We start from the raw sequence: 26292 nt of genomic DNA, 5'->3' as shown, positions 1-26292 counted from the left end.
AGCCTGACACTAACAGAAATCTGAAGGAGTAGGAGCAAAGCAGGCATTGTTCCGAGTCACAGGAAAGCCCACTACCGTGACTGACTCAGCCAGCCTGCCCCCTCCCCAAGCAGCCCTGGGCTGATGCGGCTGCATTTTCCTTCTGTGGAGAGGACCTCTTCCTGATCCAGTCTATGGTGGATGCATTATTTCTTCCAGAATGACTGCACAGCCCAAATGACCCCAACTGCTGAGTAAACCTCTGCTGTTTCACCCACACAAGAGCTCTAAGCACTTCACAAATGCGATCTCTGAACTGCACTTTGGTCACTTTGATTAGACTGCTTTATTACAAAGTATTCTAAAAACTCAGCCACCTGTCCCATGGTTATCTGTCACTGAAACGACGTAACTAGAAGAGCTCCCATCTGACAGTGGAAATGTGCTCCTTGTGTCAGGACGGTGACGGCCCTCAGCTAAAGCAGCAGCTTTCAGCACCTCTCAGGGAGGCGGCCCCTCCCATCGACCAGCCCATCACAGAGGAGGGAAGAAGACAGGACCATCACAGGCAAGGACGAGAGGCTCCTCCTCGGGAGGGGAAGAGCCCTTACATACAAGGCAGATGTGTGCGCAACAAAACACCCTCAGAAAAGAAAGCCAGCACTGCCTCCAACAGCCCTGCGGCCAGAGGAGGGAAGTGGCCGCGTATGCCCTGGACGGCTGCTCCTTGCAGTCTTTGCACCACTGCGCACAGCTGATAAAGGAATTTCTTTAAATCAACTACTTTTACCCAAATATATTAAGGAAAATTTTCTGAAAAGGGAAGAGGTTTTTTTGTTTTAATCACTTGTCCTAAAGACATCACAGGGAATGAGATCTTGATTTCCGATTCTCCACTACCCAGTAAAATGGCATGATGTTAAAGCCACTCTTCATCAGTGTGGTCCAGTTCCTCAGTGGCTCAGACCCCTGACCCACGCACTTTCAGATTCCGACTGCTGGTTTCTATTCCTTAGACTCCAGAGAAATAATCTGCATTCCCTAATAACATTTCTGTGCTTAAGCTACCTTTGTTAACGTCTAGTAGTTAAGAACTTTGGTGGTGGTTAACTTCTGCGGATGCCTGTATTCAAACACGCTTGGTTATGCGAGTGGGAAGGCTTCCCTATTAACTTTCAACTGTGTGGCAACGAAAATGTGGAAGAGGACATAACACAGCCTTACGAGACAGATGCCCTGGTGCTTCTACAGAGGAACAAGGGCAGGGCTAGGTGTGCTCTCCTCCTAGACATCCTACCTTGAGATGTCACCAAGGAGGTCTGGCTCTATTGGGTCACCCACCCTGGCCTCTGGGGCTTGGTGGGCTATGTCCAGCACTAACCTTCAAGTGTCCCCTCCAAATTCTGCTCTGACAATCACTTCTAACCCCAGCTGGTTCTCATTCTCAGGCATGGAACCAGCTCACCCTGGTCCTCAGGAGGGTTAGAGAATAGCCTGTCCATTTTCCCTGATTACATAGCCATCTGAGGCCTCCTCACCCTTGGTGAGCCTGCACTCCTAGGGAGGCTGTTAAAGTGACACTGCCCCACCATCACCTGTCCTACTAGCACACAGGAGTGCCACTGCACAAACAGGAAGCTGACTCTGAAGAAGCTAGCCATGGAAGGAAAAAGGCCACCTAACCCTCTCAGTAAAAATGAAACCATGCACTGGGACTTTGGTGTTACCTCAGAAACAAAAACCAAGTTGGACTCAAAATCCTACCCCCTAAGAGATGCTCTTACTGTGTGGCTCAATAGTTGACATAGCTTCCTTTTCAGAAATCACCATTTGACAGAAGTGGTCTCCAATGTTGGCCAGGATGTACTTGGCTGTGTCCAAATCCGTCCCAACGACATTTCTGGTCAGAGGGAGCCACAAGCCAATTGCTTCACTGTCATATTTGTTTGGTGTTAAGAAGCCTTCTACCCGCAACACACCATGTTTGTTGAATTGCAACCTACGGAAAGTAGAAAACACACAAAACTGATTCACAACTTGTAATTACAATTTAAATCAATAAAATCCTTCAAGGTTTTCTGTAATTTCCATGATTAATTACAGCCAATTATTTGTGAATGCCAACAGAAAGATAAAACACTTGTATTTTTTCTTCCACAAGGAAAGCCTGAGAGGACTGGGAGAGGTGCATTCTGCATTCAAACCAAAACAGAGACACACTCCCTCCACAGAGGCAGCTCAGACTGCTGGGAATAGGACTTCACAGTAAGGACAGTCACCAGTCACCAGAAGATGATAATCTGATCAGATTTGAATACCTCCACTGTTTTCAGAATAATGCCCAGCTCAGCAAGAAAAAAAGGCTACTCAGTTGCTGAAGCAAGGCCACATGGACCTGGGAGGGGTTGCGCACCCACCAGAACCCCTGTTGTGTATCTCTGTTGTGAAAGGAAGCATGAGAGGGCCTCAGGTGCTCCAGAGAAGTAGGGAATAGGCAGAAAACTTGCCCAGAACTCACTCAATTTCCTATCATACTTGGCTTTTTCATGAGCTATGTGTTAGTTTTGATCTTTTTAGTTGGAGACATAAGAAACTGACCCAAAATGTACACCAGATGTGATAGATGTCGTGACAGTCACTAAGTGTTCTGTGGGGCTCATGGTGAAGCCGCCTGCCTCATAGAGATAGTAACTGAGCTTGCCTTGCCACAAAAGGTAGATAGTAGGTAAGAGAAGGTTATGTTCAGGAAACAGTGTTTCATACAAGAAGAAAAGCAGGTGAATTGGGTGACAAGAGACCAATAACATTAAACCAGAGTTTACTCCCGAGGTGAGAATCCAGAGAGGAATGCTGGGTCAACTACTGCAGGCCTTCAGCATGCTGCTGGGGACCCAGACCTCCTCCACTAGGCACTGGGGACCTCCTCGAGCCTGGGAGACACACAAAGTGTGTTCTAGAAAAACCACCTGTCCAGAAGAGTGCAGGGTGAGCAGGAAAAGACAACAGGAGCTGCGTAACAGATAAACTTGCTTCAAGCAATCCAAAGAAGAGTTGCAAGGTTTAGTTAAAACAGCCCAAATTGGAGAGTCATGAAACTAAAACAAGTATGAAAGCCATTTCAAAGGGGGGAGGTAATGACAACGGGACTTGGCAACTAAGCCTTATAACTGAGACCCGGCCTCTACTTCTGTTTGATCTGTAGAAAAGCCGAATGGGAAATATTCGAGGAGGTGGCCAAGGACAGCTTTAATCTACTCTTCTCCAAGCAACAGGGGAAAGTTAATTATGACATTCTTTTACGAAAAGAGTGTGTTCTAGTTTCAACTACAGTGGCTTTATTATAACACTAAGCAAAGGCACCTCCCCCTTAAATTAAAAAAAAAAAAAAAAGGAAAACAGCTAAATCACAGAATCAATGATTTTTAGATGGTTCAAGAACAGTGATTTTTAAAGAAAGAAAGCTCTGATAATATTACATAGAACAACAAAGTGATCCCCTCCCTAAAAAGCCTTGGCAACTTCCCTCTCCCTCACTCCAGTTACACTTTTTTTTTTTTTTTTAAAGAGAGAGAGAGAGAGAGAATTTAAATATTTATTTTTTCAGTTTTCGGAGGACACAACATCTTTGTTGGTATGTGGTGCTGAGGATCGAACCCGGGCCGCACGCATGCCAGGCGAGCGCACTACCGCTTGAGCCACATCCCCAGCCCTCCAGTTACACTTTTCACAACAAGAGCCAAAGTGCTAACAAAGACCTGGAGGAAGCACAATCATTCTGCGGTTTCTCCAAAATATACACAAGTGCAAATGCACAAGCACCTTTACTGTACACAGAAAGTCTCCTGAGAGGAAGTGGAACAAAGCTGACCTGACTAGGAACAGCCTGGGCCAGACACCATGCAGGATGCCCATGTCTGCACCACAGCACTGTGACACACTCCACCGTCTGCACTTGTGACTCACTCCGCAGTGAAGGGCAAGCCAGTAGCCAGGAACTGGATTTCATTACAACAGCCTGAAACTGAGAGCACTGGCAGCTCACCTCGCTGGTGTCCTGCATGTGCTGCTTTGAATCACACGATCCTTAAATACTGAAATTACTTGTGCACTTCATTCAGCTTATCAACCACCTTTTTAACCTAAGATTTTAAGTTAGATTTTAACTTTGAATGAAAGAGCAGGAGAAAAGGAAGAAATTAAAAATCAACACTTGTTTGCAATTATAACTGTTGGACCTGAAAATATCTAAATTATGAAAAACTGGATTATATCCAAAGTTCATCAGTACCCAGAACACCACCATTTGTGTCTCAATGAAAGAAAAATGAAGGATGTCCTTTGCTTCACTCAGGCAGAAGAATTTACAGAAAAGGAATTTGACTCATGAAAAAATACAATATAAACATGAAAGCTTTGTCTATTGAGTTGAGATTCTTCACAAGACATGCCTTCTCCCTGCTGGTAAAGGAAACAACAAGCAGGCCTGAATCCCACCAGTGGGCAAAGACACAGCTAATGGTTCCAGGAGGGCAACCTGGCAGGACAAATGCCAAGGCCTTGCACACACACCTCTAACCTAGCAATGCCACGTCCTACAATCCTTGCAAAGCACAGCCAGAGAGAGACACGTTATTTCTAGTAGCAAAAAATGAAAAGTCATCTTAATATATCAACAAAGGAGTTGCTGAGATGGGATATCAAGCATTGCTATAATGGGTTCTTATGCAGAAATGTATAAGTATTTGTAGAAAAAGATGAATGTGAACAAGAGGTTCCTCCTGGGCATTGGAAAATAAATCCAAAACAGTCCATGCAATATAACTAATTGGATGGGCCTGAACACTGCCAGTGCACATTCCTAATTTGTGGTGGATTTTCAGAACCTTCAGCATTTTTCTACGATGACAGTACTTTTAGAAATAAAAACGTGTACTTCTAAGCTTCTCAGCTTCATTTGAAAAATAAGGTGTGGTGGTGCACGCCTATAATCCCAGCTACTGGGAAGGCTATGGCGGGTAGATCACAAATTTGGGGCTAGCCTGGGCAACTTAATGAGAGTCCCTGCCTAAAAAAAAAAAAGAAACAAACAAAATAATATGCAGAAAGCTCTAGATTAATGCTCATAGATTAGAAATGCAACCACTACCTTCTTAGTTCTAGCTCTGCTAAGGACAGAAGAAGAAAAGTGCACAAGTGGGCCCAGATGCCATGCACTCTCTCCCAGGCCTCACCTCCTGAAGTGGAAGAAGCGGCAGAACACAGGTGAGTCCTTCTGCTGCTCTTTGTCCTTACGCAGGCTGTCCAGACGACACTCCCGGCACTTGGGCAGCTGAGCCACTATGTTCACACAGGAGTCGTCCTGCACAAAGGCCTCACCGCTCTGCTGCAACTTCTTGAGTTTAGCAGGGTCTGTCAAAACTGACTTCCGGGCTGGTACTAGGAAAGAAAAAGATCAAGGAAACAGAATCTCAAGTTTTTGGATATCACATCAATATTTGATTAAATTCTACTCATTAAGCCAATATTCCAAAGAAAGGACTCCTTCTCCACTCCTGGTTCAGAGGTAATGTCAGGAACATGGCTGACAGCGGACACCAGAGAACAACTGGAAGGTGCTCTTCTCTCCAGGTCGGCACACTCTCCTTTCACAACCTAGTCAGCGGGAATGCCAGAGCAGCACTGCGAGGCAGAGGCCTCAAGCAAGCTCACTGCAGTACTAGCAAAGTACTAGAACAGGTGGGCACACCTCTCCAGAAGACTGAAGTCAAGGTCACTCTGCCCCTTTCACACTCAAGAGAGGCTGATTTTAGGTGGGTGCGGTGGCAAACTGTTTGTAATCCCAGGGGCTGAGGCAGGAGGATCGTGAGATCAAAGCCAGCCTCAGCAAAAGCAAGGCACTAAGCAACTCAGTGAGACCCTGTTTCTAAATAAAATACAAAAGGGCTGGGAATGTGGCTCAGTGGGTGAGTGCCCCTGAGTTCAATTCCTGGTACCAGCCCCCCCACAAAAAAAAGAGAGTCTAGTTTTAAGATGAGTTTTTTACAGCACTCTTTTAACAAAAGTGAACCAATCACTTTCCTACATAGATCCTTGGCCCTCAAAGTAAGGGCTATTTTCTAAGGACATCTAAAGACGTCACTTAACTCCTGACATGTCTTCAATTCCCTGCACACACATGCTCCCCTCAGCAGACAGGACTGTGGATAAGCTCGCTCAGGTGAGTTCTAACCTGTGATGGGTAGGAACTGGAGAAGAGACGTTAACAAGGTCCTTACAGAAGAGGAGAGCAGAGGCGAAGCCACCACAGGACAGGGCAATCACTGTCTGCCCAGCAACAGAAGAGAATCCACAGCGAGCCCAAGACAGAAAAGCCCCTTCTCCTCAGAGACCGCAGTGTACAGAGAAGAGGGAAGGAAGTAGGTTCTTGGGCAAACAAAAACAACTTCTAGGGAACCAGGTGAGAGACCAGGCTGGGAGAAAACTGGAAGACAGACCCCAAACCAAAGAGGGTTTTAAGTAAAGTAAGTGTTCTCAATAATTCCCTTAGAGGTGATCTGTTGCCTCTCTTGTACAGCAGGCCTGATCACCCCATGACATGCTGAATAATGCTGGTACTGATGGTCCTTGACCCTTAAACACTCTCATCACTCGGTTACAGTGAAAGAAAAAGTAAAGAAATGAGAAAATAAAGGAGATTAATAGTTCAAGGATAAAGTTTTCATTACTCAAATGACATCACCCTTCAAGTTGGACCAGGTTCCCTCATCTGTTCTGCCCTGGCTAAAAAGAGGAAACATCTAGAGCTACGCAAGGTGAACTGCCTACATCTATCCCTCAGTGAAGAGAGCAACTGTCAGCGCCTTCCATACTCGCTCAGAACAGAGCCAAGAGAACAGGACAATGCCCTGTTCCTAGTAGCCACCCATGCACCTCAACAGGAAAAAGGCAGCTCTTCACTCTGCATGGAGCCAGGGAGCAGACTCCTGTGTTGTCCAGCTTTCCAACAGCCACAGCCGCACTCATGGACACAGCTCGGAGATCCTGGCAGGTTTCCCAAAACATGCTCACTCCTCAGCTACAGACGGCAGGACGTGCTAGTCCAGGAGGTGTGACTGGGTTTTCCTTTCCTTACAATCATGCTAGATGGGGGACAGCTGCACAGCATATTAAGTGAGACAAAGCTGGACTCTACTCACTTGTGAACCCGTCATGTGCTTAAAGCTAGTTGACTGAGGGCTGATGACTCAAAAAGAATAAAGAAATAGAACAGATACATGCTTACGAATATTCACTTCATTTTGGGAGTTACATAACTCCTGAGGAACAGTATGATCTTATGCAAATTAGCATCTATATTAACCTAAACCTCAAGAATGAAAAAGATGGGGTACAAGAATCCCCCTAGGCCAGGAAAGTTCTTTCTCTTCCTCCAGATGTACACTATAAAAGGCCAAATCCCCCCCACTTTGCCCTCTAATTTCAGAGACCTGCAGTAAATAAAAAAAAAATAGTGTGGGCAGATTGATTTTTTACTGACTCAAATGAACAGGGTTTAAGTTTTAAAAACTTAAACTACTCTACACGGATTTTCCCAATTCTGATAATTACCAAAATTGTGATAATTCTGACCATCATTTAAGGCACCTTTAAAGTATAAAGGCTCTGCATCTTTACCATGCTGAAGCCACTTCATTCTTCTAATCCTAGCAACCCAGTCAGATGACCTTCATTACTGAAATGCACCCCAAACCTACCAGTACCCCTTATCCAAAAGGCTTAGGGCCAGAAGCACTGCAGATTTCTGGCTCTTTTTTTTTTTAATCTAGAGTATTTATGTATGTGTAGTGAGACACTTGAGATGGGACCCAAGTCTAAACATACAATTTCACATATACTGTACAGACAGCCCTGAAGGTAATCAAATCCACTACTTTCAGGGTGCCTGCCCTCTGACTGGGAACATCATGCAAGAATTTCCCACCTGCAGTGTAACAATGACATGCAAAGAGTTTCAGATATTGGAACATTTTGGATTAACGATATTTGAACTAGAAATGCTCAACCTGCAGCATGAAGCACAGTACTACTTTCCCTACAGAAAGACCTTTTAGTTTGAACTGGTGAGTGTGCAGTTCCTCCACTAAGTAAAGTGGCACAGCAGTTCAGCCCTGTCTTTCAACATCTTTAACCAACACTCCCTTTTCCAGAGTGAGGATGCAATTCTGTAATCTGTTCTCAAAAATTCAGATCTGAGCTTGTGTGTAAGGATGAAGTGTCACCTCTTCCCCTCTAACCTGGACATGACAGGAAAATCGCAGCAAGAGTTGAAGAGACAGTAATCAGCAGATCACTTTAGGTTTCATTTTTAAAATACTTTCTTACAATGAAAAGTCGGGATAATGCTCACCTAAGAGAACCAGTGACATCATGGTTAAGGCTATGATGGAATGCCTCCACTTGGCGAGGTTAACAGACACCAGCCCTCAATCACAGCGCGAACCCATCCATTCAACACAGGCTCACCTGAACTTCCTCTAGAGTCACTTCCATGTATTCTATCACAGAGAACAAAACAGACACCACCTCTACCCTCTAGCAATGAAGACTTTAGAAACACTCACCGTTCTGGATTTTATTGTTGCTTCTTGTACAACAGCTTTCGTTGTCTACTTTTCCAGAAGTCTCCTTTACACTCTGAGACTGGCAACCTAAAGCTGAAGGTTCGACCATTTTTCCTGAACAACTATGAGAGCTATCACAATTAACACCTGCTTTCACGTCTGGCTTCTCTGAAAAGATATCAGAGGTGGAAGGTGCATGTTCTGGGTGCTTCTGCAGCTCGGGGGTACTGACAGTTTCCGCTTCTGCCCTGGGAGAAGCTTCTGTAGGTGAGCCCTCCTTAAGAAGGCCAAGGGGTGGCTGTGGAGCAGGCTGCAGTGGGCCTTCCTGCTCAGTGTCCATCTTGGGTTGGTCACAGCCAACTCTGCGCTCACTTAGAATCTTCAGGTCTCCAGGCCCAACCTGAGCAGGCTGTGAAGAGGGAAGCCCTGCTCTGCAGACATCTGGTTTTGTTCTCAGTCCTTCAGGCTTTGTGTTTAGACAGGAAGAAAGCTCTTCTGGTAAACTCTGCTTAGGACACCTGGAAAACACAGGATGGCAAAGCAGCACATTAAGACCTCTTTCAGCTCTCTCGATTCCAAAACCAACTATATGTTCCCTTCAACAACCAGCATGGATGAGAAGGCTGCTTCCATAGAGAACTCAGGACCGGTTTCTGTGAGCCAAAGTTAAAAAAGTCATCAGTCAACAACTCACAGAAGTATCTTAAACCAGAAAAACACAAGTGCTACTTACAACACAGTGAACCTTAGTTTTCCCTCAAAACAAGCTTAAATGGAACCAAAAATTATATTCAGCAGTTAATCTCAGTGGTTTTCAAAATGTCAAAATTAAGTCTCTGCAGGGCCCATTATCAAAGTTTTTTTTTTTTAATATTAGAGAAACTTCTGAACTTTCTTATATAATGAAGATTATATTTAAATTTGAAAGATATAACTAATATTCTTTTTTTTTTTTTTAATATTTATTTATTTATTTTTAGTTTTCGGCGGACACAACATCTTTGTTTTATGTGGTGCTGAGGATCGAACCCGGGCCGCACGCATGCCAGGCAAGCGCGCTACCGCTTGACCACATCCCCAGCCCAACTAATATTCTTATTGCTTGCCAAGACTTGGAAATTCAATCTCATGGCAGGCAAATGTGTGAAGATAAAAACTTTTAAAATATGTGTATTAGAAATACTAGGTATCAGGCTGGGGCTGCAGCTCAGTTGTAAGGTGCCTGCCTCACATGTATGAGGCACTCACCGGGTTTGATCATCAGCACCACATAAAAATAAAGATACTGTGTGTTTATCTATAACTAAAAAATATTTTAAAAGAAATACTAGAAATCCCTTAAAAGGTAGTCATCCAATATTTAACCAGCAACAGAACAAATCCTGTTCGGCCCAACCCAGCCGAGGTGGTTAGGACCACAGCAGACACTACAGCGGGCGATGACTGATTCACAGACTCACTCTGCACCACCCCATCTTACTCGAGATATCCTTGAAGGACTTCATTTCTTCAAAATTCATTCTAGAATTCTTGCCCCATCAAATAATACAGCTTTATTTGTACTTTATTTTTCCTGCCTCTAACAGAGGATTCGTTCCTGAAGAACAATTTCTCATAAACAAGCATTCCTATCAATCTTCTGTTTGGGGTGGTACTAGGAATTGAACCCAGGGCTTCACATAAGCTAGGCCGTGTTCAACACTGAGCAATGAGCACCCCATAGTATTCATAGCATTTATAGTAGAAATCTCAGTCTGGCCATCAATAATTTCCTGATATCCTCTGTTGTGAGACTGCTTTCCTTGCGCCTGAGTACTACCTTACCACTCTCCAGGTATCAGCATAGGAACTTGTCCTTTGTCTTTCCCCCAGCAAGCAACGTACTCAGCCACTCTCCCACGTTTGGGGACAGTCTTCCCAACCCGCCTCTCTACACCACAGACTCTAATGACCACATCTTGTCTTGATCATAAGCCGCCACTACCTCCCAGAAGAGGGCCTTCCCTCTCTCTGCACCATGCTCACTTGAACCCTCGTCACACTTGACATCTCTTATTCAGTACCTCCACCTGTCAGTGACACCATCACTCACTGCTCCCTTGTGTTTCAGTCCCCTCTGCCACATCTCTACACTAGACCTCAGTGACAAGGCTGAGAAGTGATTCTTACCTGTACCTGGGGTTGACTCATGTCTAGGTGGCCCCTCATTGTACTCACATCTCCTCCCCAGTACCCACTGACCTCCATCTTCCACATTCAACCAATCCGTTCTTTTCTCCTTCCGAGCTCTACCCATCAGCAGCACTCCAAAAGGTCCCCACACCATCACAGAGCCCACTCCCGCCCTTCCACACTGCTTCCTGTTGTCCTGTGTGCTGTCTACACTTTTCACCGCTGAAGGAATTTGAGTAACCCCTCCTCTCAGAAACTTATGAAAAACTTCCATGGACAACAGTGAACCATGACCAAAATAATTGGTTGTGATTAAGTATCCTTAACACAGCACTACTCACCCTTGAGGAATCTTTGCTCCAAGGTTGGGTGGAGAGTTGGCAGTCTGAGGAGTACTTTGCTGTCTTGGGTCTTTACTAGGAGGGGTTGCTGCGGTACAGCCAAGCAGGATCTCCTTAAAAGCTGTTGTGGGAACAGACTGTACAGGACACATACTGGGAGAAGCCTAAAAGATATCAAACCAAAGACATTAAAAGGGAAGTCCCTAGCTAGAAATATGAATTGCTAGCAAAATTCAAGATTTGCTTGGTTTAATAATAAACGAGCACAATACCATCACCAAATAAAAGGCCAGCACAGTAAACAGGTGATAAGTCACAAAATCAAGGACTCACATCTAAAGGCTGTAAATAAATCACTTCAGCTTTCCAAAAACCTTCAGTGTTCCTACAAAAGATCACAAGCTGATCTTTTTCAGACCTCAATCGTATGCCAGGAAAACACAGTTATATAGCAACTGTTTAAAAATGCAATGCACAGAAGTGAACTTTTGGTGACAGTCTCAGTGGTGGCAATGTCACATGCATTTGTTTCAACATGACAAGTGCCTACCAGGCACTTACTGCGTAGACTGGCGGGAGACCTGACCTCGTAGGACTCCTATAGGCCTACTGGGTACAACATAAGCCTGTGCAATGCAATAGTGGCTGAAGACACGACTCTTGCTCTTAAGTGGCTCATCAAGTCACAAACGTCATTCCAAGCTGCAAAAAATATTAAGTCATGACAGGCCTACGGAGAAAGACAGGAGGACACCCTCCCCTTCCCTCTCAGATGATTACACCTTCACCAAATGAACACATTGGAAACACCTCTCTCCAGTTTCTCATCCACAAAAATAAACTTCCCACCCTGACACAAGAAGGAAGAGGTGCATGCAGGACAGTTACCATGGTTGCACCAGGTGGCACAGGCTCCCCAGGCCCCAGGTGTAAGTCAAACCTCTCCATCACCTCTGTGGGTGCCGTGGTGCCCTTTCTCTCTCCTTCCACCCAACCCAAAGAACCTTCAAAGTTTCTTCTTCTAGTCATTAGCTTCTAAAATCTGATGTAGAACTTGAGCCCTGACAATTCTAAATATATTTAGATGTCATGTACACAAGTCTTTTCCTCATTTATTCTGGCAGCCTGGAAAATACTCCAGGCATGGTGGCATAACCTATAATCTCAGCTACCTGGAAGGCTGAGGCAGGGCAATCACTTGAGCTCAGGAGTTCCACACCTGTTTGGGCAACAGAGCAAGACTATCTCAAAAACAACACAGAAACACCTGAAAAGAACTTAACAACACTAACAAAGTTTTGGCAGAGCTTCAAGCTACTTAATTGCTGAGTGATCTCATTGTTTGTTCTACTATTTCTCATTGCATGTTCAACTTTCCTCTCCTTAAACATGAACCTAGTGTTCTCCAGAAGATACATGTTTGCTCTTGGACTTAAGGGAATAGGGGTGGAGTACAAGCTTGGGATAGTCAACTATACCTCTCTGGACTGGTTTCCTAATCCTTTAAATGAAGAAATGAGCTGTGTATTTTGAGTATTATTTTATAATTCTCTGGTAATCACCTATTAAAAGGCCAGCCTCCCAAAGTTTAATTGCCCAATCTTTGTGTGTGTATGTGCTGGGGATTGAACCCAGGACCTTGTGCCTACCAACTGAGCTATATCCCCAGCCCAAATTGCCCAGTCTTTACCAACGCTCATTTCAGGCTCACTCTTACCTTTCCTCATAGCTACCATCTTACTCTGAATATGTTCAGAGTTGATGCACTCACACCTGTGCTTGAATTCGCTACTGAGAACATAATTAGAAAGACTGGACCAAAACATCTATGCATAAATTTTGACTACAATGTCTGTCAAACTGCCAAAAAATCTCTCCATCTCTCCCATTTCCCATATCCAATCAATGATTCAAACCTTGCCTCTATTTCCAAAATATTCAATCTATCCACTTCTTTCCCTGCCATGCTATCAACACCTCTCCCCCTGGACTACATATCTTGTAGCTAGCCTGACTTTCTTCCATCTCTGCTAATCCTCTGCTTCCTGCTCAAAATTTATTCTACCACTGAGGAATCTTTCTAAAATAGAAGTCGATAAGACGGCAGCACTCTGCTGCCTGCAGGAACCCCATGTGTTCCAGACTGTCAACTCCATCGCCCATCCCACTTCACTCTCTCCCTTGCTCATCGTCCTCCTGCTGCACTGGCTTCCTCCCTGGTCCCAATCTTCAAACAGCCCAAGCCTCTCTAGCCTTGCTACTCCCTCTGCCTGCAGTCTTCAGTGGCTAGCCAGTTCCTGCAGTCACCCTCCACTGGCTCAAATGTCTCCTCCTCAGAATCCCCGATGACTCACTCCAAAGTAGGTCCCATGAGCCACTACCCTACTACTATCATACTCCTACCATGCTTACATCTTTCTCAATCATTTGTCACACTGTCAAAGTACCTTCTACTTAGTTACTGTCAGTTTCACAAGGGAAATGTACACTACTTATGGGCAGAGGCCCTGTCCCTGTGTCTGTTAACATCACTTCAAATCCAGACATACGGCAGATGCTCAATAAAAACAAGACTGGCGGAATGATGTACCAGTGAACAAATGCAGTTAGCACCTCGTATTTTTAAACAGATATTTAATAAGTAAGTCTTATGAGTTAGCTGAGGCAGTAATAATGGTCAGTGTTTCTCATAAGCAAATATTCATAAAGTGTGTGTTGGAAGGAAGGAGGGTGGGAGGGAGGGAGGGTGGGTAGGCTAGCAGGAAGGAGAGGAGCAGGATGATCTGTTGTGATGGTGGTGACCGCCACACCAAGGACAGCATCTAAGAGGCCTGAGGACAACACAGCAGTGACCAACACTCAATTCTGGTGTTAGACCAGTGTTTTAAATAATCATACTAAACCAGGTGTTAGACCCTGGTTTGAATTCAGTCTTGACAATTCCTGGCACACTAATCTCGCACAGTGAGAGTAACAAAGCATACTTCACAGGATTGTGCTTTACCACAGCAGCTTGACACACAGCAAAATCAATTTTGGGTTCAACTACCTTAATGCAGAAAAATTCTGCAGAAGTTTTCTCAGCTGCATCACTGTGTGATAGAATTCACTTAACTTGGGGTGCTTTCCTTGAAGCAGCTTAAGGACACCCCTGCGACTTGCCTAAGGTGAAGCTCCATGGGATGGACACTGCCTCCCAGCCCGTTATTCCTCCTGTGTACACCTCTGCACTGCCTCTGACTCAGAAAAGGTCAAAGTTTCTCCTTACCTGAAGAGCTTCCCTGAAGGTCTTCTATACCAGTCATGGCAATAGTTCCTCCCTGCCAGCAGACGGAGATAATATAATTGAGTGCACGACAGTTTCTTACAAGGGCACTGCTGGCTCACTCCTCAGCAGACCTCTCAACTAACCAGGCAGCATCCAAACTCTGAGGAATAGTCTGCTAGGCAGAGAAGACCTTCAAGGAGCCAGCTGCCACTGGCACACAGGCTTATCTCATCCAAAAGGACTCATATCAGGGCAGCCCAGGATCGTGCCTACCTAATCCCAAACTCCTGCTTCCCACGACAACCCTGCAAGTCAAGCCTCACAGCTCAGCGCACCTGGGAGGTGCGAGCAGGAAGAGCCGGGCTGTGTGCTGCGGTGCTTCCACTCACCCCACACATTAGCTCCTCCATTCCTTCACCTCTTCAGCCCCTGGAGTCGAGGCCAGCTGGGTTTCCTACACTTGCCTCATTCTAAGAATCACCCAGGATTAAAAAGAACGGTGATATGAAAAAATACTCACGGAGGCTACAGAAAAGCATGTGTTTAGTTTATTTAAAAAAAAAAAAAAGAAAAAGAAAAACAGGCCTCCGTGATATATGATAAGGAAAGGAGCAAGGAAGGATTTCAAAACAAAGAGTCTCTGAGAAGCACAATGACAAGTGAGGTTTCTTCTTTTTGTTGCATTTTCTAAATAAACCAAAAATTATAAAATAACTTTAAAAATCAATGTCAGACTTCTAAGACTTCTAATACTCCAGGTAAACACCTAAGACCTCCAATTTCTATTAGAATAAGATGCCTTGTTCAGTGCTTAAGAGCTGACACAGGCTTTTTAAAACATGGAATTCTGTTTCTCATTTCAGATGCAGAGGTTAAGATTCATCCCCAGGCTGAAGTTCAGGCTTACACTTTTAACAGCTTCTGTTGTGCCCAATATATCCACTTGTTGCTCCTGGGTATATGGACAGTCCCACTCCCTGCCCTTCCAGAGCATGCGTTGGGCAGAGGATCACATCACACATGTGCGTACTACCACATTTCACAAGCACCTCCTTGAAGGTTACAAATTTACTCCACCCCCTTTCTGTCGATGATAAACCTGACACTTGGAAGAACTGACACCTTTCCCCAGGAAACCCCTAACCTCAGTTCTGTCCATTCTTCCTCTCCAAATAAGGTCTCCCATTTCTACCCCATGTCCCCTAGTGCTCTCACAACCCTCCTTTCCATGCCCCTTGACTGTTCCCACAGATAGCCACTGCATCAGGTAGCACTTGCCTACTCCCAATAGCCTTGGCAAACTGGCCTTTACTGGTCTCTACCCTAGATGGCTAATAATTCCAATGTCACACCTGACAGGCTACAACTCCACCTAGCTTCTCACCAGGGGGATTAATTGGCAATGACCTCTCTGAGTTTAACTCTTAAGATGCAACACTCACTTGCTGGCTTGGCATCCCCTTCACAGTCCTCAACCCAGAGTCTTGCTTCTATTTCCTTCTCCCACCAGCTCAGCCCTTCTAAACTGGGGAAGCACACAACACCATGAATGACCGACCGTGTCCCTTGCACTTTCTAAGCTTCAGCAGTTTTCTACCCACTGTTAGGAAACACCCTCGTCCTCAGTCCTCACACCTAGTCTTCCAATGGGCCAAGTCAACGCTGCCTCCAAAGCAGCTCTCCATTGCCTCAGTTCACTGACTGGCTTCATGCTCCTCCGTGGTCGACAATCCCACTAACTTCACCTGTGCCCTGATTTCTATCCAACCCCCTTCCTTCACCCATCATCCCTAAAGCTCAAGTCCATCACGTAAAACTTAAAACCCCTAATACCCTAAATCACCCTCCATACCTAACTGCCAGATAAAACTCAACTTGAGTCTGCTGTATCTCTCTCTCCTTTACCCTTCCTTCTATGCTCCTCCAGCCACATGCCCTCTAACAAAGGGACACACTCTTGAGAACGTCTGCCTATACTACTCTGTGAGGCAGGCACCTGCACAGCTCCTGCTCAGAGCATGCCCTCCAAGCTTGTGGGACACTATAATCTGAACCCACCCACCCCCCCGCCCCGACTACAGGCTCTTTAAGGCAGGAACTCCAAATACACTTCAGTCTTTAGGACCAAGTACCCAGCCGTGGTAAGTGTTCAACCTTGTAACTCCAAGGCAAAAATAAAAGGTAATTAACACTAATTTCTATAATGACTTTTTCCTTCTTTCCTGAACAACCTGAGCATCCACCCAAGATACCTTGGTGTACAAAGCTTTTGGAGAGGTATCGAAGTTCCTAGGTAGGATCAGGAAAGCCCTCCGGCCACTAGCCACAGAGACTACTATGTGCTACAGCACAGTGCTAGCTCTGGTTCTAGTCAACACTGTGGTCCAGTCAGCCCCCACCATGAACCTTGATTCCCTCACTGACCCTGGTCCATTACCCATGCTGTTGCTCCTTGCCTGGCTCCCGAGACCTCAAGGTTCCTTTTCAAATATTGTGGACACTTTAAAAAAAAAAAAAAATCGTTATTTTATTTATTTATTTTTATATAGTGCTAAGGATCGAACCCAGGGCCTCACACATACTAGGCAAGTGCTCTACCACTGATCCACAAGCCCCCTGTGGATACTCTTAATAATAATATCCTGATCAGTTTTAAAAATCTATACTTCACCCTGGAGCACAGCATCATAAAGGTGTCTTGTTTTTGCGGTGCTGGGGGCATATCCCAGGTTTGTCTTGCACATGCTAAACAAGCCCTCTACTACTGAGCTTCAGTCCCCACCCACAGAAGTGTTTTAAATAATCATACTAAAGGAAATATCCATCAACACAAATGCATTTTTATCCCAAAGTTCAGAAAGTCATTTGTACTGGAACAGGTCCTAATGTTTGAACTCACCTAGAGAGAAACAAAATTTCTTGATCCAAATAGCAACTATTTGGGAACAGAATTAAATTTGGCACCTGAATCCACATGGCATTCATGGAAGCCCAAACCTTTTCTGGCAGAAATTATAATGGCAAATCAACTACTTGCTTTGAAAAAACCAGTACATTTCCATACCTAACCAGGAAAGACCAATGAAACTTCCTTATTATCAAGAGATCAAGGGGTCCATTTCATCAACATCCAATCTACTCAGAATTTTAAGATTCTTTCCCTTGTCTCCTTCCAATATAACACATACAATTCAATTTACCTTCAAAAACTCCCGCATGTGGTAAAATTGTCACATCTGCTAAGAATTTCCAGCAAATATCCCCAAAAACGAAACCTTAAAATACATATATATGTATATTATACCCATCTACTACATATATATAGTAGATGGATATAATGCCTTTATTTTGTTTTTATGCGGTGCCGAAGATCGAACCCAGTGCCTCCATATGCCAGGCAAGCACTCTGCCAACTGAGCCACAACCCCAGCCCCCAAACTTATTTTTAACGCAAAAAATAGTGAGCTAGAAACTTATATTATCTCCATCTGCTGCAGTGTAGAAATCATGGCCAAGATCGGGAACTTGCACAAAAGAGTGGACGAGACAGCACACAGCCAACAGAAAAGACATCTATCTAACTACTACAGAGTCTGGCCATGCAACAGCAGAGCTAAAGAAACTTTACACAAATGACAAAAGCAAACCAAGATTACCTCAGAGCAAGATTTTGCTTGTTTGGAAACCAAGCTTCCATTATTCTCAGAAGACTTCCGTTTTACACCTCCAATTCTTGCAGAATTATCTAAAATGTGTAAAAATAGGTAAGCTGGTTTCTTGTAATATAAGGAAAACAGAGAAAAGGGGGAAGGAGAAGAAAGATTTTAATTAGATAGTACTGTATCTTACCATATGTCACGAAGTTATCATGTACAACTTCAACATGAATCAGTGAGGGATCGACAATTTTCAATGCTGGAATCTTAAAAACAAAAACAAAGAGGGGCTGGGGTTGTAGCTCAGTGGTGGAGTGCTTGCCTAGCATGTGTGAGGCACTAGGTTCAATTCTCAGCACTGCATATAAATAAGTAAAATAATGATACACTCACAATTAAAAACCATTTAAAAAAACTAAAAATTTTTTAAATGCTTAGGAACACATTGAAAATTGGCTCTATTAAAATAATAGAGTATCTTAGAAATAATTTCTTTTAAAAATGATAGTAATAATTTCTATCTCTTATTCTCAATTCACAAAATGAGAAAATATTATTAGGTCCTTTAAAATCACAGATTTTCTGTGTGGTTATGTGGCCCTGGAACTCATCTTTCACACAGTTACCATGGTCTTTACCTCCTCACAGTTGACTTGAAGAGTTTTAGATGCTGGGTTTCCATTCACAACAGTTGCTGAAAACCACTGAGTAGATGGGTCCAAACTATAAATTTTTACTTCTGAACCAACTAAGTTTTTGTCACCTTAAAAAAATAAATGAAAAAAAATGTTAGAGAATCTGCGCTACCTTCCAATAGCACCATTATCCAAGACATTCGTCCCCAAATCTGTAATTTCTACAAACATAAAGATAAAATAATTGCTACAAACTTAAAACAGACATTTCAGCAAAGCTAAGAGAAAATGTAGGCTTTTAATGCTCCATTTTCTTACAGAATTGAATTCAAATAATATATTTATTTTGACACATTCCATCAGAACAAAAAGTATCAGACAATTCATCAGAAACTCACTGTTCTGTGTAGTTTTAGAGGAATCAAATTTAGGAACCCCAACAGAACTGTGAGTTTAATTCAGAAAAAAAAAAATTTTTTTTTTCTTCATGACTGTGAAACTGAGAAACTCAATACCATTAAATGGGAATGTAAGGATTACCAAGGAATTTTATACAACTAAAATTCCAAACATCAAATTCCATGTCAGAATATAACTGAGCTTTTAAAATGCCTACATTACATTTATAATTTCACATAATTTCTGAACTTTACAAATTAAACTCCTCAATCATGTTACATAGGAAAACTTTTATTTTTCAATTTTAAAATTAATTACAATGAAAAACAATAAGAAATCTTAATGACAGAATGAGGGAGAAGAGCTAAACCACAGCTTCTTAAAAGCAATCATTGGTCAACTTATGAACTATCAACAAGAGAGCATCCACATACCTTTTAAAAGATGGCTTTCATCTAAATGTTTCACAATCAAAGCCTGAAATTCTTTACTGATGCTCTGATTATCAGTAAGGGAAAGCCGAAGATTGTTTACATCCTGTAAAATCAAAGATTGTTACACTTTAAGGAAACAAAAAGGAATTATTTATAAATCCCAATGACCATTTCAACTGGTCATCCAGACCAGTTCAGGTAATGTCAACTAGCCATTTGATGGCACCAAACCATTTCAACTCCAGTGAACTGAGTAGGTCAAGAAGTTGGAAATTATCAAACACAGGCATAAGGCCAACTGAGAGGAAGTCACCCATGCCGAGAGCATGAGAAATACCAAGTGACTCAATCATGATTTTAAGCATGACATAACTTTGGTTATGGGAAAATAATAAGTGAATAAACAAGTTGGTTGATCCAACTTTAAAACAAATCCATATACCAAATACTGGGAAATCCCAAGCCCAATCCAAGAAACAAAGACACACCGGAGAGATGCTCATTGTCAATTCACTAAAATCGCTGTTTTAACATCTCATTTCATATAAATTCATTTAACCTAACTATATCCCAAATACATTCTACTTTACAAAAGGTAAGGAAGCTGGTGGTGGGGGATGACAAACAGAAAACCTGAATGCGCAGCCCAGAGCTTCAGAGCGAGCCAGTTCTGAAACACTCCGTTCTTGGCAGCTGCCCCACCTGGCACTCGTCCGCCCTCTGGCTTTGTGTACACACCCAGTTATGACAAATGTATACAGACCGTCAATAGGAACAACCAGCCAAACCAAAATTCTAGCAGGGCAAAGAAAAACAGTGCTAAACATAGCAGCCCTTACAACTCAGGGCCTTCCCACTTCTCTGCTACTGTGAGATACATCCACAGAAGCAAGAGCAGTCCACCCATTTCTCCCACTTAGAGAAGAAGGCTGAGCTGGAATAGTGCATTTTCTTAGTCAGATATTGCTACATAAACCAGGGTAGCCACAACAGCTCAAAGCTAATTACCAGAATGGGTCATATATTGGTTGGGTTTTTTCCCCCTCATAATTTAGTACTACAATATCAAAAAAAAAATTCCAATTCTTATTATAAGATAAGCAATCTATTGATGCAGAGAGCCATATGGGGCTCCCTGGAAAGGCAGAGTGATTCTAGTCTACCTAGGACAGTTTTAGGGCCTATCTGAAGTGCTAGATAGTTCATCTAGAGACCCTGTCTTATTTCTTAACCATAAGTAACTGAGTCAAATCCATCTAACCACACACCTTAAGTTTCAATACCAACTTCTGCATATGCCAAATGACATTCAGGTGCTCTCTGCATTATTTAGAGCAAGCATCCTATAAATTCATTCAGCAGAAGCCTGATGTGATCATCCATATCTACACAATAGTGTCCTGAGTAAAAGCCAAGAATGCACACTGAAGTTTCCCTCAATGAATTATATATTAGTATTACATTAAGAATAATTTTCACACTGAGAACCCAAGGTACAACTCACTGAGAACAAACACTAATCTAGATTTTCCCTTTTTATAAGTTTTTTTTAGTTGAAGATAGATAAATAAAGGTATTATCTATGTATCTATCTATCTATAATATGTTACTGACGATCAAACCCAGTGCCTCACATGAGCTAGGCAAGTGCTCTACCACTGAGCTACAATCCCAGCCCTAGATTTTTCCTTTTTAATTTCGAGAAACAAAACTAATACTTAACTGAAAAACTAGGACATGTGGAAGATGTAAATTCAGGAAACAATGCTGGCAAGTAAAAACTATTCTACCACCCAGTAAGGCAAAAGAGCCAAACACCCATCTGTGTCACTGGTCCTGTAAACAAATCATTCTTCTCAAGGCAGGAAAACCATCAAGATGCCTAGTAACATACGAAGGTAGCTTGCATGAGAACTTAAGTGGAAGCATCCTCCTTTATTCTAACTACTTCTGCATTATAAAATGAAGCCTACATGATGGGCCTTGTTTTCACTCATTTCCAGGATATGGAAGTAAAAGCAAAGCCAATTGTTGCAAAAGCCAGTGTGTGGCTTTCCAGTACAGGCCCAGAAACTCAGCCACCGGCCCAGGCTGCCTATTAGCAAACACACAGGTTTAACAGTTGTGCATACTACAGAAACAAGTCAGGTCTGAAATCACAAAACAGAGTGCGTAAAGGGGACAGATGTCATTACAAAACCAATAGTATTCTGAAGGCAGTGATCTCCTCCCTTCTAACATTTTCATAACAAATACTAATATAAACAACCAGAAGCCCACATGTTTAAAGGTGAGAGTTTTCCAAACGAACTGAAAAGAATGTATGTGTATACAGCCAATCCTCAGTTATGTTCCACCAGATTGCCAAAAGGAGAATTAGTGAATACCAAGCCATGGGTCTTAAGAGAAACATGGGATCTTATGAACCTCTGGTCACATTCTCATCGACTGATCAATATATAACCTTGCTGGATGTGTTTCTATGAAAGACACCTTATGCAATACACATTGCAGATTCATCAGCCTTGAACTCGTGTCCACAAGTACCCCACCTGACGGCTGGGCAAAAGCTCCTCTAACACATGTACTTCAGAACCACCACAGCTTTCTTTTTTTTTTTTTTTTTAGTTTTCGGCGGACACAACATCTTTGTTTGTATGTGGTGCTGAGGATCGAACCTGGGCCGCACGCATGCCAGGCGAGCCCCACCACAGCTTTCTTGAGCTTATAAACACCAAACAACATCTCAGCACTACATCTGGGACACTTTACACAGAAAAAAAATCACAAAAGGAAAACAAGAAAAAAAGCAAAAACAAAAACACGAAACAGTGAAACTAAACAAGTTGCAAAAAAGGTACTTGTTTACACCAGGAGAGCTGAAATAAGATGGCAAAGGAACATCACCTTAACTGGCCTCAGTGGGAACCTGCATCAGGCAACTCAAAAGTGTTCTGTGCACATGGATGAATGAATGTAAGCCACCACAAGTACTGATTTGGGGGCTACAAATATATTTTAGTAGGTAGGCAAATTCACAAACATATAATCCATGAGTAACCAGGATCAGCTGCATTATTGTATGCCTGTGTGTACTCATGCACATACACACAACTGCAATAGTCAACTTTCCAACATTATTTCCATGTCACCTAGGTGTTTCCATACATACCATCAATTGTATACCCTGTCCTTTCAAACCAAATGGATGGCACAGACCATAGGCTACAATTGAAGGATGCAATCCAACAACCCTTTTTTGGGGGGGATATCAGGGATTGAACCCAGAGGCACTCAACAACTGAGCCACATCCACAGCCCTATTTTGTATTTTAGAGACAGGGTCTCACTGAGTTGCTTAGCACCTCACTTTTTGCTGAGGCTGACTTTGAACTCACGATCCTCCTGCCTCAGCCTCCCGAGCCACATAGCGTATGCTACCGTGCCTGGCCCAGGCCCAACAACTATCCCTTTTTTTTTTTTTTTTTTTTTTTTGTGGTGCTGGGGACTCAACTCAGGGCCTTGTGCATACAAGGCAAGCACTCTACCAACTGAGCTGTGTCCCCAGCCCCCACAACTAACTCTTGATGGGATGGGTTCATCTCTTTATTAGGCATCTAAATATGGGCAAAACACCAATCTTACTTCTCATGTTAAAAGAACTTGAATCTCTGTTTTTAAGAATGATTTAAGGATGATTTACCTGTATAGGCTTTAAAAGATCTTTGGAAAGAAATACGCTTTGCTGATCTCCTAGGAAGCGAACAGAAGTTATGGATCCCAAACCAACTTTGTCCAACAACGGTTTGTACACCTGGGGAAAAAAAAAAAAGTTTAGCATCATAATTGCTATCAGCATTATTCTGAAAATGGAACTGGCAATTTTTAGGCACACAGGAAGTAACAAAGCTTGTGTTTACTGCAAGGACCTCATAATAATGAGGTACCTACAAAAATCACACAATTTTCATTTAAACCCGGTAATTTAAACCAGATATGCATTTGGGAGTCATTAACACACAGGTCCCCAGATCCTCCGTTTCCTAAAAATTTATGCAAAAGAAGTATATGCACCTTTTTCTGGGGAGACTGGATTATGATTTCAGAAAACTCTTAGCAGGTGGACACAAAAATATAAAGAGCAAAATATGACTTAAACTGTGACCTCCAGCAGCTCTTCTCACTCATGAGCAAAACCCTGGCTTTGCCAGCAGCAGGTGAGGCCCTCCCAGGATCTGGCCAACTTTCAAGCACCATTCTGGCCTTTCCAACTACCTGTACCTGACCTTCCTCATAAGCTCCAGATGTCCTCTCCAGATACAGTGGTCACTCTCTTCCTCAAACTGCACCACATTTACAACGTAGATACAACCCAGACCTTCTTGTAGTATATTTAGAGCCAAAAACAATCCAGAGCAGGAGGAACCTTGGAGACCCTGAGGCCAGGAATGGAAACCTCTTTTATGGATTGCTGCCACAGAGACCTACCCAGTGCTGCCTAGTCTCACCAATTTTACAGACACTGGAAATCTAAATGCACATTCCACATTTTTTTAAAAAGGCAGCTAACTCAATTTTCTTAAAACACTTAACTGTTTGGGCCAAACCAAACAGATCTATCTATATGTATGTATGACTACCAGTTTCTGACCTCTGACCTTGACATTCCCCACACTACTTCGTCCCCCATTTTTCAAGTGAAGAAAATACGACCCTAAAAGCCCAGGGATAGGCCCAGAGTTGCAGAGCTCCTACAAGGTCTGGCAGAAGATTCTAGGTGCTTTTATACCCTCCTGCCTTGTCACAAACATGGACTACTGTTTCATGTGTGTGACAAGGGCCAAACACAGGCATTTCATTTATATTTTCCTTGTTTTACCCAAAACAGATGAAATGTTCTCTTTTCCTCAGTTTTACTCACTATTGCAGGCCACTGAATAGTTCGTTCAGAAATTTCAGGTGACTTTCGTTCAGCCAAAACCAAATTATGTTCTACCAAAAATGCTTTCCTCTGAAGGCTGTAGACTTCTATCCATCTTCTCTTCCTCCAAGATTCCCCATCAAACTCGACACATACCTGGATGAAAATTGGAAAAGCAGATTCAAGTCACAAACATTATCAACATACAAGCTTAACCATGTCATTATTATTCTTGAGTCTCCCACATGCATGTGTTACTCCCTCCTAGTTCCCTGCCTTTCCTTCATAGCCACAGCAAAATAATCACACATGTACCAAACTTGATCCCCAAACTACCCTGGGATACAAAAGTTCAGGGCTTTCAGGATCAGTGCCCTCAAAGTAGTCTCTGGGTAGCCCAGAAACCAAAGAACCCCACTTAGAAGGGATTTACATGTTAATTAGATGTGTGAACTTTGGGAATTAGATGAGACAAATCTGAAACCCAGAACAACTACTTTTCCAAGTGCATTGTAATTCAATTCTCTGTTGACACTGCAGTGGGCTTAAGAAGACCCCATCATGACACCAGCTGCTTTTAGACTCCTCTGGTAGACTACTTAGCAAAAAGCCCTAATGCATGACACACCTTCAATATACCTTTCAATAGAGAAAAGGGAGAAATTTACTTCAGGGTTGGGAGTCTAAAACTATTTTACACGATAAAAGAAATAAGTAATTAATAAATGACCCCAGAACTACTTTTTTTTTTTAATTCCTGGTATTGGGGGGCTGGGGCTGTGAATCAGAGGTAGCATACTTGCCTGGCACACTTGCCATACTTGTGAGGCACTGGGTTCTATTTTCAGCACTGCATATAAATAAATAAAGATCTAACAACTAAAAAAAAATTTTTAATTCCTGTTGTTGGGGATAAACCAGAGCACCTCATTCATGATAGACAAGCACCCAATCACTGAAAGACCCACTCAGCCGGTCTAGTTGCTTATATAAAAGTCAAACTACCTTTGAAATATAAATTTCCAAGTAACTGTAATGTTTTCGGCTTCAGATAGGCAAAATATCTTTTAACCATAAGGCTTTAATCCTTTAAAACTTAAATAAATTTACGAAGACATTTTTGTAAAAATCAGACAAAAGTTGGTCTCTGGCAACTCCCAGAGGTAGGAATTGTTCACAAAACCTTAAAGGTCATATGATGCACCCAAAACACCCAAATTTATTTCTTTGGTATTGGGATTGAACCCAGAGCACTTTACCACTGAGCCACATCCCCAGCCTCCGCCCTTTTTATTTTGAGACAGGTTCTTACTAAGTTGCTAAAACTGGCTTTGAACTTGAGATCCTTCTGACTCAGCCTCCAGAGCTGCTGGGATTATAAGCATGTGCCACTGTGACTGGTCAAAACACTCAAATTTCATTAGCTATTATGAATATGCTGCCCCTTAATTTATTCTAAAACTTTTTTAAACATTTACATATTTTAGCAGACTTGAATAAACTCCCTTAATATTCAGTGAGAAAATCACTATTTTTATTTAAAATTCTTCGTCTTACAAGAGACCTCTTTTTTGGTGTTTCAAGGATTATTAATGAACCCATCTCTATCAAATCTTATGATTTCACAGATGTCTTTACTAACTACATGGTCAGAACCCAACTTAAGAATCCTTTCCTCAAAGAAGCCTCCCCTTGCAAAAGAGCCTTTCCCCTCCTGAGAGAGGTCCCCCTGGCTAACTGTCCTCAGAGCTCTATGCATTTCTCTCCTAGCACTTACGCACCAGTTGGCATTAAATTTATGGCTAGTCAACTGACACGTGAATCAAATAGGTCGAAGTTTGTGTCTGTTTTTGCTCACTGTCTTGT

At 42.8% G+C, this 26292-nt stretch overlaps 1 protein-coding gene across 2 annotated transcripts in view; it reads right to left on the bottom strand.

The window, feature by feature from the left end:
• Positions 1 to 24920, bottom strand: part of Kdm3a (lysine demethylase 3A) — a 37382-nt gene extending 12462 nt beyond the window's left edge. The window contains exons 1-10 of one of the 2 annotated variants that reach the window (XM_048787806.1): positions 24427 to 24920; positions 23209 to 23319; positions 19506 to 19608; positions 18676 to 18800; positions 18231 to 18303; positions 18038 to 18126; positions 11114 to 11277; positions 8601 to 9118; positions 5211 to 5415; positions 1764 to 1978 (exon numbers count right to left, since the gene is read on the bottom strand). In XM_048787806.1, coding sequence (XP_048643763.1) covers positions 1764 to 1978; positions 5211 to 5415; positions 8601 to 9118; positions 11114 to 11265 — 1090 coding nt within the window. In that variant the 5' untranslated portion in view covers positions 11266 to 11277; positions 18038 to 18126; positions 18231 to 18303; ... (2 more) ...; positions 23209 to 23319; positions 24427 to 24920. Of the gene's footprint in view, positions 1 to 1763; positions 1979 to 5210; positions 5416 to 8600; positions 9119 to 11113; positions 11278 to 14381; positions 14434 to 18037; positions 18127 to 18230; positions 18304 to 18675; positions 18801 to 19505; positions 19609 to 23208; positions 23320 to 24426 lie in introns of those variants that run through there. The other variant, XM_048787807.1, reaches the window with a different exon arrangement.
• Positions 24921 to 26292: the final 1372 nt, after the last annotated feature.

Source organism: Marmota marmota, unplaced genomic scaffold, assembly GCF_001458135.2.
Source record: "Marmota marmota marmota unplaced genomic scaffold, marMar, whole genome shotgun sequence".
NCBI classification, from domain to species: Eukaryota; Metazoa; Chordata; class Mammalia; order Rodentia; family Sciuridae; genus Marmota; species Marmota marmota.
This window is presented reverse-complemented; position numbering and strand designations above follow the sequence as displayed.